The sequence below is a fragment of the Nerophis ophidion genome, linkage group LG24, assembly GCF_033978795.1.
Source record: "Nerophis ophidion isolate RoL-2023_Sa linkage group LG24, RoL_Noph_v1.0, whole genome shotgun sequence".
NCBI lineage: Eukaryota > Metazoa > Chordata > Actinopteri > Syngnathiformes > Syngnathidae > Nerophis > Nerophis ophidion.
Genome location: NC_084634.1, coordinates 35,407,938 through 35,421,116, shown reverse-complemented (window position 1 = coordinate 35,421,116; position 13,179 = coordinate 35,407,938). Strand labels below are relative to the sequence as shown.

Genomic DNA, 13,179 nt, shown 5'->3' with positions numbered 1-13,179 from the left:
AGTGGTATACACTGATGTAGGGAGAAGTACAGAGCACCAATAAACCTTAAAGCACGGGTCTCAAACTCAATTTACCTGGGGGCCACTGGATGCAGAAACTGGGTGAGGCTGGGCCGCGAGAAAAGATTTCTTAAAAAGTCTTAACATGCACTTTTTAATGAATTCACCTTCTTTGAATGGCTTTCCCGCCCCAGCGTCATCTATTAAACAGACAAGAAGCAAGGAATCATGCAAAGACAAGAGTTCAATTTTGCTCAATATGGAGAGACGTATTGGGCTGTACACTCAGTTACAGTTCCAACCTACACCCTAAGGCACAACCCACCTACTCAACTCTGTACTTCCCAACCCTCCCAATTTTTCCGGGAGACTCCCGAATTTCAGTGCAGCCCCCGACAATCTCCCGAATTTGTCCCGATTTTCACCCGGCCAACAGTATTAAGGGCGTGTCGTGATAGCACTGCCTGTAACGTCCTTTACAACATGTCGTCGTTTCCACCTTTTCAGCGTACAAACAGCGTGTTGGCCCAGCCACATGTTGTTTGAGGCTTCTGCAGACACACGTAAGTGAATGCAAGGCATACTTGGTCAACAGCCATACAGGTCACACTGAGGGTGGCCGTATAAACAACTTTAACACTGTTACAAATATGCGAATCCACACCAAACAAGCATGACAAACACATTTCGGGAGAACATTCGCACCGTAATACAACAGAACAAATACCCAGAACCCCTGGCAGCACTAACTCTTCCGGGCTACAATATACACCACCTCAACCGATGCAGGGGGTGGGGAGTTAATGTGTGGGGGGAAGGGTTAGGGGCGGAGTTTGGAGGTAGCGGGTGTGTATATTGTAGCCCGGAAGAGTTAGTGCTGCAAGGGTTTCTGGGAATTTGTCCTGCTGTGTTTATGTTCTGTTACGTTGCGGATGTTCTCCCGAAATGTGTTTATCATTTTTGTTTGGTGTGGGTTTGAAGTGTGGCGCATATTTGTAACAGTGTTAAAGTTGTTTATACGGTCACCCTCAGTGTGATCTGTATAGCTGTTGACCAAGTATGCTATGCATTCACTTATGTGTGTGTTCAAAAGCCAGATACAACATATGTCTGGGCTGGCACGCCGTTTGTACAGGTTGTAGAGGGCGCTAAAAGCAGTGCCATTACGGCACCCCCTGAACATTGTTGTTTGGGTGAAAATCGACAGAAATTCGAGAGAATGGTTGCCCTGAAAATCGTGATGGTTGGCCAGTATGACGCTGTCAAGCGGCATACATATAAAACTTGCGGGCCGCACTAACAATATATTTTCATATCAAGTTCGGGCCGCAAATTAATGTCTCGCGGGCAACGTGTCTGAGACCCCTGCCTTAAAGGCACTGCCTTTGCGTGCCGGCCCAATCACATAATATCTACGTCTTTTCACACACACAAGTGAATTCAAGGCATACTTAGTCAACAGCCATACAGGTCACACTGAGGGTGGCCGTATAAAGAACTTTAACACTGTTACAAATATGCGCCAGACTGCGAACCCACACCAAACTAGAATGACAAACACATTTCTGGAGAACATCCGCACCGTAACATAACAGAACAAATACCCGGAAACCCTTGCAGTACTAACTCTTCCGGGACGCTACAACATACACCCCAGTTAACCCACCTCAACCCCGCCCATCTCAACCTCCTCATGCTCCCTCAGGGAGAGCATGTCCCAAATTCCAGGCTGCTTATTTTGAGGCATGTTTAAAAAAAAAAAATGCTCTTTGTGACTTCAATAATAAATATGACAGTGCCATGTTGGCATTTTTTTTCCCCATAACTTGAGTTGATTTATTTTGGAAAACCTTGTTAGATTGTTTAATGCATCCAGCGGGTCATCACAACAAAATTAGGCATAGTAATGTGTTCATTCCAAGACTGTTTATATCGGAATCGGTAATTAAGAGTTGAACAATATCGGATATTGGCAAAAAAGTTATTATCGGACATCTGTAGTTTTTTCCACTTATTTCTGTTAGTGGCATCACTTCCGTGATTAAGATTCATTTTAATGTGCGGGTTTCTTCTCCTAGAGTTTTGATCGCTGGAGGATCAGGGGGTGTCGGAACGTTTGCTATTCAGGTAAGCCTGTAGCTCTTAAACTCTGCTTTTTGTGTCTTTGTGTTCATATCAGTGTTTTTTTGTTTCTCATCTTCTGTCAGTTGGCAAAGGCCTGGGGTGCTCATGTTACGGTCACTTGCTCTCACAATGCAGAAGGCCTGGTCAGAGGGCTGGGGGCCGACGAGGTGGTGGACTACGCCGCAGAAGATGCGGCAGACCGACTAGAAATGATGGAGAGGTACGTGCGATTTTTTTTTTTTGCGGAAGGATACGTGTGCAAACGGACTTTCGGCTTAGAACTTTTGTCATATAACGAATCATACAAAGAGTGGGGTGTGCAAAAACTGAAGTACCACTGTATTGTAGTGTTCCTATGGTGCGACAAATATGTTTGCAAATGCGACTAAAAATAGATTGTGTGACTTTTAAAAAAAATAAAATCAAATAAACACCTGATGTAAATGTGCAAAAAGGGATTTCAACCCCTTTATCCCATTTTGCTCCTAAGATAAATCCATCCAAATTTGATAAAGTTGGAGTAAAGTTTTCGCCCATCGGTATAGCATGTTTTAAACAGAGGTGGGTAGAGTAGCCAGAAATTGTACTCAAGTAAGAGTACTGTTACTTTAGAGATTTATTACTCAAGTAAAAGTAAGGAGTAGTCACCCAAATATTTACTTGAGTAAAAGTAAAAAGTATGTTGTGAAAAAACTACTCAAGTACTGAGTAACTGATAAGTAACCTGATTACGGCAACAAATAATGCACAAAAACATAAAAATAGCAATGAGCAAATTCAGAGCCAGGAATATCTCTTAAGCAACTAAAACAATAATTTATATTAAATAATAGTACATTAAAATAAAATGGAAAAAATGGCACATTGAGCCACAATAACTTAACAGCACCATAGCCTCAGTAGGCATTCATTGATTTGATTGATTGATTACAACTTGTATTAGTAGATTGCACAGTACAGTAAATATTCCGTACAATTGACCACTAAATGGTAACACCCCAATAAGTTTTTCAACGTTTATCAATTACTTAGTAAATGACCAAGTCGAGGTGATCTACCTCATATATACATACACATACACACACATATATCATTTATACACACACATATCATATATATATATATATATATATATCCATACATTTATATATACAGTATATAATTTATATTTATTTTGCCGTTTTTGTTCACATGTTGTAGGTGTTTTAATGAATATACATGCATGTTTAACACATAGATTCCTATCTTTCATGAAGACAAGAATATAAGTTGGTGTATCACCTGATTCTGATGACTTGCATTGATTGGAATCAGACGTCCACGTTTTCAAATGGAGGAGAAAAAAAGTTCCTCCTTCCTGTCTAATACCACATGAAAGTCGTTGGTTTTTGGCATCTTATTTGTCCAGCTTCCATATTCCTTTTTATACACTTTACAAGAAATACATTGGCGGCAAACTCCGTAGCTTGCTAGCTTGTTTGCGCTGGCTTTCGGAGACTCTTATTTTGTTAACGCAGGCGCGATGGAGTGGCACTTTTATTGTGAAAACAGGAACTGTGCGATCAGTCTTTAGGCTTATGGCGGGAAGTACGGTTGAAATAAAAAGTGTCTTTTTTCCTTTACACTTTTGATTGATTGATTGAAACTTTTATTAGTCGATTGCACAGTACAGTACATAATCCGTACAATTGACCACTAAATGGTAACACCCCAATAAGTTTGTCAACATGTTTAAGTCGGGTTTTCCGTATCACGGTCATGTGACCGCCTGGCTCTGTTTGATTGGTCCAACGTCACCAGTGACTGCATGTGATTGGTGAAACGCAAGCAAGCGTAGATTCTACTTTGAAGCTCTGTCATTAACCAAAACAAACATTAATAGATCGATAAAAAAAATAACGAGTAGCGAGCTTAATGTAGATAAATGGAACGGAGTAAAAGTAGCGTTTCTTCTCTATAAATATACTCAAGTAAAAGTAAAAGTATGTTGCATAAAAACTACTCGTAGAAGTACAATTTATCCCAAAAGTTACTCAAGTAAATGTAACTGAGTAAATGTAGCGCGTTACTACCCACCTCTGGTTTTAAATAAAGTTAAATCGTAACCAATTGATTGATTACGCGAGATAGACTAAAAAAACTCCTTTGTCCCACACGCCATTAGACTGTACAACTCCTCTCTGGGGAGGGGGGCGGGGGGTACTAGGATGACAGGGGACACAAAATAATAACATTGCAATACTTTTTCATAACATGGTCACTACTGCCTATTTTCTATTGTTACAGGGTTTCCCACACATTCATATATTTGTGGCGGCCCGCCACAAAAGAATTACGGCCGCCACGAATTAGAAATAAAAATAAATCAATAAAATAATCTTTTTTTTGATGTATTTATTATTTTTTTTCTCGGCTTTTGACTCGCTCGACCGCTCATAAAAGCAATGGGGCTCTGTCTGTGAATGGAGCTTGTAGTTACATATTATATAAATATGTAAATATTTTACAAATATGTGTATAAATATGTACATAAAGTGTTGTAATTATATTCCAAGTCCGCGTTCTTCTTGGTCATCGCCGCCGCCGCTGCTGCCTCTTGTACCCCCCACCACAAATAGATGCCTGACCTGTGGGAAACACTGTTATATTCTTATTTTACTGTTATAATATTATTCCCATTGTTGCTTTTTATATTTATTCTTATAGTAATATTTTTCTATTTTGTTCCCGTTTATACCCCCATTATTTACTTTTTAAATTGATCTCAACTCTGTACACTGCCGCTGGAATTTAAATTTTCCTGAAGGAACTCTATCTATCTATCTATCTATCTATCTATCTATCTATCTATCTATCTATCTGTCTATCTGTCTATCTGTCTATCTGTCTGTCTGTCTATCTGTCTATCTGTCTATCTGTCTGTCTGTCTGTCTGTCTGTCTGTCTGTCTGTCTGTCTGTCTGTCTGTCTGTCTGTCTGTCTGTCCGTCCGTCCGTCCGTCCGTCCGTCCGTCCGTCCGTCCACACTTACCCTCTTAAGGCTCAAGCTGTTTGTTTACATGCTTTTTTTTATTTCTCTTTCCTATTTGGGCTTATTGGACCCTAATTAGAATAAAAACTAAGAATCATCTTTTGATAAGATGTACTTAGTCCATAAGTACACAAATGTGTACTTCATGTTAAGTGACAAACTAATTCTTTTTTTTTTTTACACTTTTTTTCCCCAAATTCCATTGTTTGTTATACTCTTCTGACACCACCAGATGGTTGTGTAAGTGTCCACATAAAGGCCATAAGACCCCAATTCAGTAGTTTACACAATTTTGGAAATAAGAGCTAAAAGGTGCTGTCCACGCATGTGGCCAACTAAGCCTTTAAAGGTTTTGGTGTTCAACAAGGATAAAACTAGATATTAGTTAAAGAAACTGGTCAGTAAAAGACAAAGGGTCGGAGGGAATGTTTAACAACAAATCAATGATGGACAAACTTGCCATCCAAACAATATCAATCAATCAATCAATGTTTATTTATATAGCCCCAAATCACAAATGTCTCAAAGGACTGCACAAATCATTACGACTACAACATCCTCGGAAGAACCCACAAAAGGGCAAGGAAAACTCACACCCAGTGGGCAGGGAGAATTCACATCCAGTGGGACGCCAGTGACAATGCTGACTATGAGAAACCTTGGAGAGGACCTCAGATGTGGGCAACCGCCCCCCCTCTAGGGGACCGAAAGCAATGGATGTCGAGTGGGTCTAACATGATACTGTGAAAGTTCAATCCATAGTGGCTCCAACACAGCCGCGAGAGTTCAGTTCAAAGCGGATCCAAGACAGCAGCGAGAGTCCCGTCCACAGGAAACCATCCCAAGCGGAGGCGGATCAGCAGCGTAGAGATGTCCCCAGTCGATACAGGCGAGCGGTCCATCCTGGGTCCCGGCGAGCGGTCCATCCTGGGTCTCAACTCTGGACAGCCAGTACTTTATCCATGGTCATCGGACCGGACCCCCTCCACAAGGGAGGGGGGGACATAGGAGAAAGAAAAGAAGCGGCAGATCAACTGGTCTAAAAAGGAGGTCTATTTAAAGGCTAGAGTATACAAATGAGTTTTAAGGTGAGACTTAAATGCTTCTACTGAGGTAGCATCTCGAACTGTTCCCGGGAGGGCATTCCAGAGTACTGGAGCCCGAACGGAAAACGCTCTATAGCCCGCAGACTTTTTTTGGGCTTTGGGAATCACTAATAAGCCGGAGTCTTTTGAACGCAGATTTCTTGCCGGGACATATGGTACAATACAATCGGCAAGATAGGATGGAGCTAGACCGTGTAGTATTTTATACGTAAGTAGTAAAACCTTAAAGTCACATCTTAAGTGCACAGGAAGCCAGTGCAGGTGAGCCAGTACAGGCGTAATATGATCAAACGTTCTTGTTCTTGTCAAAAGACCCCGTTTGTTGACAAGAACATACAGCCATGGAAACACATTCAATCTAATTATTAAGCAAGAGGTAACACACACCAGTAATTGATGCAAAAGAGCTCCCGTCAGAGTCGACAAATTGGCCTGCTAAGCTAAAAACAGCTCAAATTCAGACTATTGAGCAGACTAGCTGATGTCGTGTCACTAGGCAACTGGCACCACATTTTAAAAGGCACATGCACACTGAAACTTAGCTTAAAGGCCTACTGAAATGAGATTTTCTTATTTAAACGGGGATAGCAGGTCCTTTCTATGTGTCATACTTGATCATTTCGCCACATTGCCATATTTTTGCTGAAAGGTTTTAGTAGAGAACATCCACAATAAAGTTCGCAACTTTCGGTCGCTAACACAAAAGCCTTGCCTTTCCCGGAAGGAGCAGACGATGACATCACATGTTGATGGCTCCTCACATATTCACATTGTTTTTAATGGGATCCTCCAACAAAAAGAGCTATTCGGACCGAGAAAACGACAATTTCCCCATTAATTTGAGCGAGGATGAAAGATTTGTGTTTGAGGTTATTGATAGCAATGGACTCGAAAAAAAGAAAACAAAACATAAAACAAGTTAAAAAAAAAAACGCAATTGCATTGGGACGAATTCAGATGTTTTTAGACACATTGACTAGGATAATTCTGGGAAATCCCTTTTTTTCTATTGTGTTGCTAGTGTTTTAGTGAGTTTAATAGTACCTGATAGTCGGAGGTGTGTGTCCACGGGTGTGTGGACGCCAATGTCTCAGGGAAGTCGACGGCAGCTTTATGGACGGCAAAAACTCAGCTGATCTCTGTTAAGAAGCAACTTTTTACCACAATTTTCTCACCGAAACCTGCTGGTTGACTTTCGGTCGGGATCCATGTTCGCTTGACCGCGCTCTGATCCATAGTAAAGTTTCACCTCCGGGAAATTTAAACAAGGAATCATGTGTTTGTGTGGCTAAAGGCTAAAGCTTCCCAACTCCATCTTTCTAATGGGGGCGGCATAGCTCGGTTGGTAGAGTGGCCGTGTCAGCAACTTGAGGGTTGCAGGTTCGATTCCCGCTTGTGCCATCCTAGTTACTGCCGTTGTGTCCTTGGGCAAGACACTTTACCCACCTGCTCTCAGTGCCACCCACACTGGTTTAAATGTAACTTAGATATTGGGTGTCACTATGTAAAGCGCTTTGAGTCACTTGAGAAAAGCGCTATATAAATATAATTCACTTCACTAATGTGACTTCTCCAATATTAATTGAACAAATTGCAAAAGATTCAGCAACAGATGTCCAAAATACTGTGTAATTATGCCGTTAAAGCAGACGACTTTTAGCTGTGTGTGTGTGCAGCGCTCATACTTCTTAACAGCCCGTGACGTCACGCGTACACGTCATCATTACCTGACGTTTTCAAGAAGAAACTCCCGGGAAATTTAAAATTGCACTTCAGTAAACTAAAAAGGCCGTATTGGCATGTGTTGCAATGTTAATATTTCATCATTGATATATAAACTATCAGACTGCGTGGTCGCTAGTAGTGGCGGGATAGCTCGGTTGGTAGAGCGGCCGTGCCAGCAACTTGAGGGTTGCAGGTTCGATTCCCGCTTCCGCCATCCTAGTCACTGCCGTTGTGTCCTTGGGCAAGACACTTTACCCACCTGCTCCCAGTGCCACCCACACTGGTTTAAATGTAACTTAGATATTGGGTTTCACTATGTAAAGCGCTTTGAGTCACTAGAGAAAAGCGCTATATAAATATAATTCACTTTCAGTAGGCCTTTATACTGCATTATGTATTTGAAGTTTATTGCATAAGTAACACACTCATTAATTTATCTAGTAATTACATTTATTAAAGAGTAATTCCTTTAGTAATTCAATTAATTTTTTGATAAAGTAACTAATAACCCAAATTAATGGCATTTTAAAAGTAATTTTAGAACACAGCATAATGAAGCAGTTGGCAGGTTGGTGAACCCAGCTGACATCTTTTATATCTTTAATAATGTTTATCTATATAAACACAATTATTAAAGGTCAATTATGCTGCAATGCTGCTGAACCCTGCTTTGAATACAAAAACATGGTGTTTTTCCTGATTATATTGGGATTTTTTTATGATCACCAGATTCGACCTGGTTTTGGACGGCGTGGGTGGCCATACAGAGGAGCGGATGGTGGGCCTGCTGAAGCCCTGGTCCGGGGCTAAATACGTCACCCTGGTGACACCTTTACTCAACAAAACGGACTCCCTCGGCCTGCTGGAAGGGCTCCTTCACGCTGGATCCAGCCTGCACATGAAAGCCTTAGAGGTGAGGTCGACTCGAATCGCACAAGTTATGATTGTTGACGGGGTTCGAAGTAGCTGCTTTATGTGCCGAGTCCACTTGGGCTTGTCCAAAAAAAAAAAAAAGTATGCGTGGTAAGTGGGCGGGCGCAGCGGGTTAGAGCCGAGTTGGCGGCTGCTGAAGCTGCGGTATTTGCTGTTTTTTTGCAGATAGTCGCCAACTGTCTCCCACCCCCGTCCCCCGACAAATACCAGTGTTTGTGTGTTTCTTGCCAAGCCTCCGAGCCCCTTTTGTCCGTGGCAGCAGCCGGCTGGTCAGTTTCAGCGGTCCTGCCCTCAGAGCTTTAACAGGGAAAACCAAAGAGCAACATCATAGCTCAACAGGGCCCTCTAGTGTTCAAATACTTGGCAACATTGACTAAAATGACTTGAACTTAGACTTAGACTTCCTTTTTATTGTCATTAAAGTTTGAACTTTACAGCACAGATAAGAACGAAATTTTGTTGCATTAGCTCGTGGTAGCGCAGGATAAAAAAGCAATAAGGTGCAGATATAAATAAATAGATTACTGTACAGATACATTTATTGCACTTTTCCATATGCATCCAGGTTTATGGATGTGTGTTATATTGTCTTTATATTCCAGCGAGTTAATCCATTTTGGGGGGGGGGAATTGAGGGGATTATTATGATGCGTTCAAGAGTCTCACGGCCTGAGGGAAGAAGCTGTTACAGAACCTCTTTCTAGAGTCCAGCAGAGTCTTGCAAACACAGTTTGACTATTAGCTGTATAAATATTGCTCAACACAAATAATACCATATAATTATATCATGTAGTACAGTGGTTCTCAACCTTTTTTCAGTGATGTACCCCCCTGTGAACATTCTTTTAATTCAAGTACCCCCTAATCAGAGCAAAGCATTTTTGGTTGAAAAAGTGAATTGTGAAGTGAATTATATTTATATAGTGCTTTTCTCTAGTGACTCAAAGCGCTTTACATAGTGAAACCCAATATCTAAGTTACATTTAAACCAGTGTGGGTGGCACTGGGAGCAGGTGGGTAAAGTGTCTTGCCCAAGGACACAACGGCAGTGACTAGGATGGCGGAAGCGGGAATCGAACCTGCAACCCTCAAGTTGCTGGCACGGCCACTCTACCAACCGAGCTATGAGATAAAGAAGTAAAATACAGCACTATGTCATCAGTTTCTGATTTATTAAATTGTATAACAGTGCAAAATATTGCTCATTTTGTACTGGTCTTTCTTGAACTATTTGGGAAAAAAAGATATAAAAATAACTAGTGATTCAATTATAAATAAAGATTTCTACACATAGAAGTAATCATCAACTTAAAGTGCCCTCTTTGGGGATTGTAATAGAGATCCATCTGGATTCATGAACTTCATTCTAAACATTTCTTCACAAAAAAAGAAATCTTTAACATCAATATTTATGGAACATGTCCACAAAAAAATCTAGCTGTCAACACTGAATAATTGCATTGTTGCATTTCTTTTCGCAGTTTATGAACTTACATTCATATTTTGTTGAAGTATTATTCAATGAATACATTTCTAAAGGATTTTTAAATTGTTGCTATTTTTAGAATATTTTTTGAAAAATGTCACGTGCCCCTTGGCATACCTTCAAGTACCCCCAGGTGAGAACCACTAACGTAGTAAACCTTGGGGGACTCCATATGGAATATTGCCATGTAGTGGAGTACAGTAAGGATGTAACGATATGAACGTTTTATATCACGGTTATCATTATTATCGCGGTATTGTTGAACGGGCTCAGAAAGTACTTATTAATTTTGACCAAGGTGTAAATAACTAAAATAAATAAACATATTGCTAGAAAAAAATAAATACATACAAAATAAATAGGCATATTGCTAGAAAAGGGCAGCACGGTGGTGGAGGCGTTAGTGCATCTGCCTCACTATACGAAAGTCCTGAGCAGTCCTGGGTTCAATCCCAGGCTCGGGATCTTTTTGTGTGGAGTTTGCATGTTCTCCCCGTGACTGCGTGGGTTCCCTCCGGGTACTCCGGGGCGGCATAGCTCGTTTGGTAGAGTGGCCGTGCCAGCAACTTGAGGGTTGCAGGTTCGATTCCCGCTTCCGCCATCCTAGTCACTGCCGTTGTGTCCTTGGGCAAGGCACTTTACCCACCTGCTCCCAGTGCCACCCACACTGGTTTAAATGTAACGTAGATATTGGGTTTCACTATGTAAAGCGCGTTGAGTCACTAGAGAAAAGCGCTATATAAATATAATTCACTTCACTATATAAATATAATTCACTACTCCAGCTTCCTCCCACCGCCAAAAACATGCACCTGGGGATAGATTGATTGGCAACACTAAATTGGCCCTAGTGTGTGAATATGAGTGTGAATGTTGTCTGTTTATCTGTGTTGGCCCTGCGATGAGGTGGCGACTTGTCCAGGGTGTACCCCGCCTTCCGCCCGAATGCACTGAGCAGAGATAGGCTCCAGCAACACCCCGCGACCCCAAAAGGGACGAGCGATAGAAAATGGATGGATGGATATTGCTAAAAAACCCTATATTTTGCTTGTTTTGTGTTTCTTCTGCTTTCACAGTACGAGTTTTATTTAGGGAAGTCCCATAATTGGTTTTTTGCTGATATCTGATATTCTGATAATGTCCAACTCTAAATTACCGATACCGATATCAACCGACACCGATATATACAGTCGTGGAATTAACACATTATTATGCCTAATTTTGTTGTGATGCCCCGCTGGATGCATTAAACAATGTAACAAGGTTTTCCAAAATAAATCGACTCAAGTTATGGAAAAAAGTGCCAACATGGCACTGCCATATTTATTATAGAAGTCACAAAGTGCATTATTTTTTTTAACATGCCTCAAAACAGCAGCTTGGAATTTGGGACATGCTCTCCCCGAGAGAGCATGAGGAGGTTGAGGTCGGGCGGGGTTTTTGGGGTAGGGTGTAACGGGGTGTGTATATTGTAGCGTCTTGGAAGAGTTAGTGCCGCAATGGGTTCTGGGTATTTGTTCTGTTGTGTTACGGTGTGGATGTTCTCCCGAAATGTGTTTGTCATTCTTGTTGGGTGTGGGTTCACAGTGTGGCGTATATTTGTAACAGTGTTAAAGTTGTGTATACGGCCACCCTCAGTGTGACCTGTATGGCTGTTGACCAAGTATGCATTGCATTCACTTGTGTGTTTGAAAAGCCGTAGATATTATGTGACTTGGCTGGCATGCAAGGCAGTGCATTTAAGGTTTATTGGCACTCTGTAGTTCGTGTACACAGCAGCGTTTTAAAAAGTCATATATTTTACTCTTTGAAACCGATACCGATAATTTGCAATATTACATTTTAAAGCATTTATTGGTTAATTATATCGGGAAGCCAATAATATCGGACATCTCTAGTTTTAGTATTCTATCTGTTTTTATGGCTAAGCTTTTATTGGTTTGAATATTGGCTTGTACTGTAGCATTTTAGGGTTTATTTAAATGAAAAGTTTTAGTATTTATTATTTCTGTGTAGCAGTCCTTGAACGCACCATAAAAACATCTACAGTACAGGCCAAAAGTTTGGACACGCGCCCATTCAATGCGATCTCTTTATTTTAAAGTTAAAGTTCACAAGGTGTGGTGAAATTTGTCCTCTGCATTTGACCCATCCCCTTGATCACCCCTTGGGAAGTGAGGGGAGCAGTGGGCAGCAGCTGTGCCACGCCCGGGGATCATTTATGGTGATTTAACCCCCAATTCTAACCCTTGATGCTGAGTGGTGCAGGGAGGCAATGGGTCCCATTTTTTTTTATAGTCTTTGGTATGACTCGGCCGGGGTTTGAACTCCCAACCTACCGATCTCAGGGCGGACACTCTAACCACTAGACCACAGAGTTTTCATGTATTTACATTGTAGATCGTCACTGAAGGCGTCAAAACTATGAATGAACTCATGTGGGGTTATGTCCATCCATCCATTTTTCTACCGCTTGTCCCTTTCGGGGTCGCGGGGGGTTCTGGATCCTATCTCAGCTGCATTTGGGCGGAAGGCGGCGTACACCCTGGACAAGTCGCCACCCCATCGCAGGGCCAACACATATAGACAGACAACATTCACACACTAGGGACCATTTAGTGTTGCCAAAAAGTAAAATAACTGAAAACATGTTTTGTATTCTAGTTTCTTCAAAATAGCCACCTGTGAAGTGACAGCCATTTCAGGTGTCTACCTCTTGAAGCTCATGGAGAGAATGCCAAAAGTGTGCAAATCAGTTGTCAGAGCAAAGGGTGGC

The 13,179-nt window shown here is 41.4% G+C and overlaps 1 protein-coding gene across 1 annotated transcript in view; it reads left to right on the top strand.

The window, feature by feature from the left end:
- The window catches only part of LOC133542350 (reticulon-4-interacting protein 1 homolog, mitochondrial-like), a 42,777-nt gene that overhangs the window by 15,181 nt on the left and 14,417 nt on the right, over positions 1-13,179 (top strand). Inside the window, exons 5-7 of the mRNA XM_061886400.1 lie at positions 2,079-2,127; positions 2,208-2,344; positions 8,714-8,897. Coding sequence (XP_061742384.1) covers positions 2,079-2,127; positions 2,208-2,344; positions 8,714-8,897 — 370 coding nt within the window. The remainder of the gene's footprint in view (positions 1-2,078; positions 2,128-2,207; positions 2,345-8,713; positions 8,898-13,179) is intronic.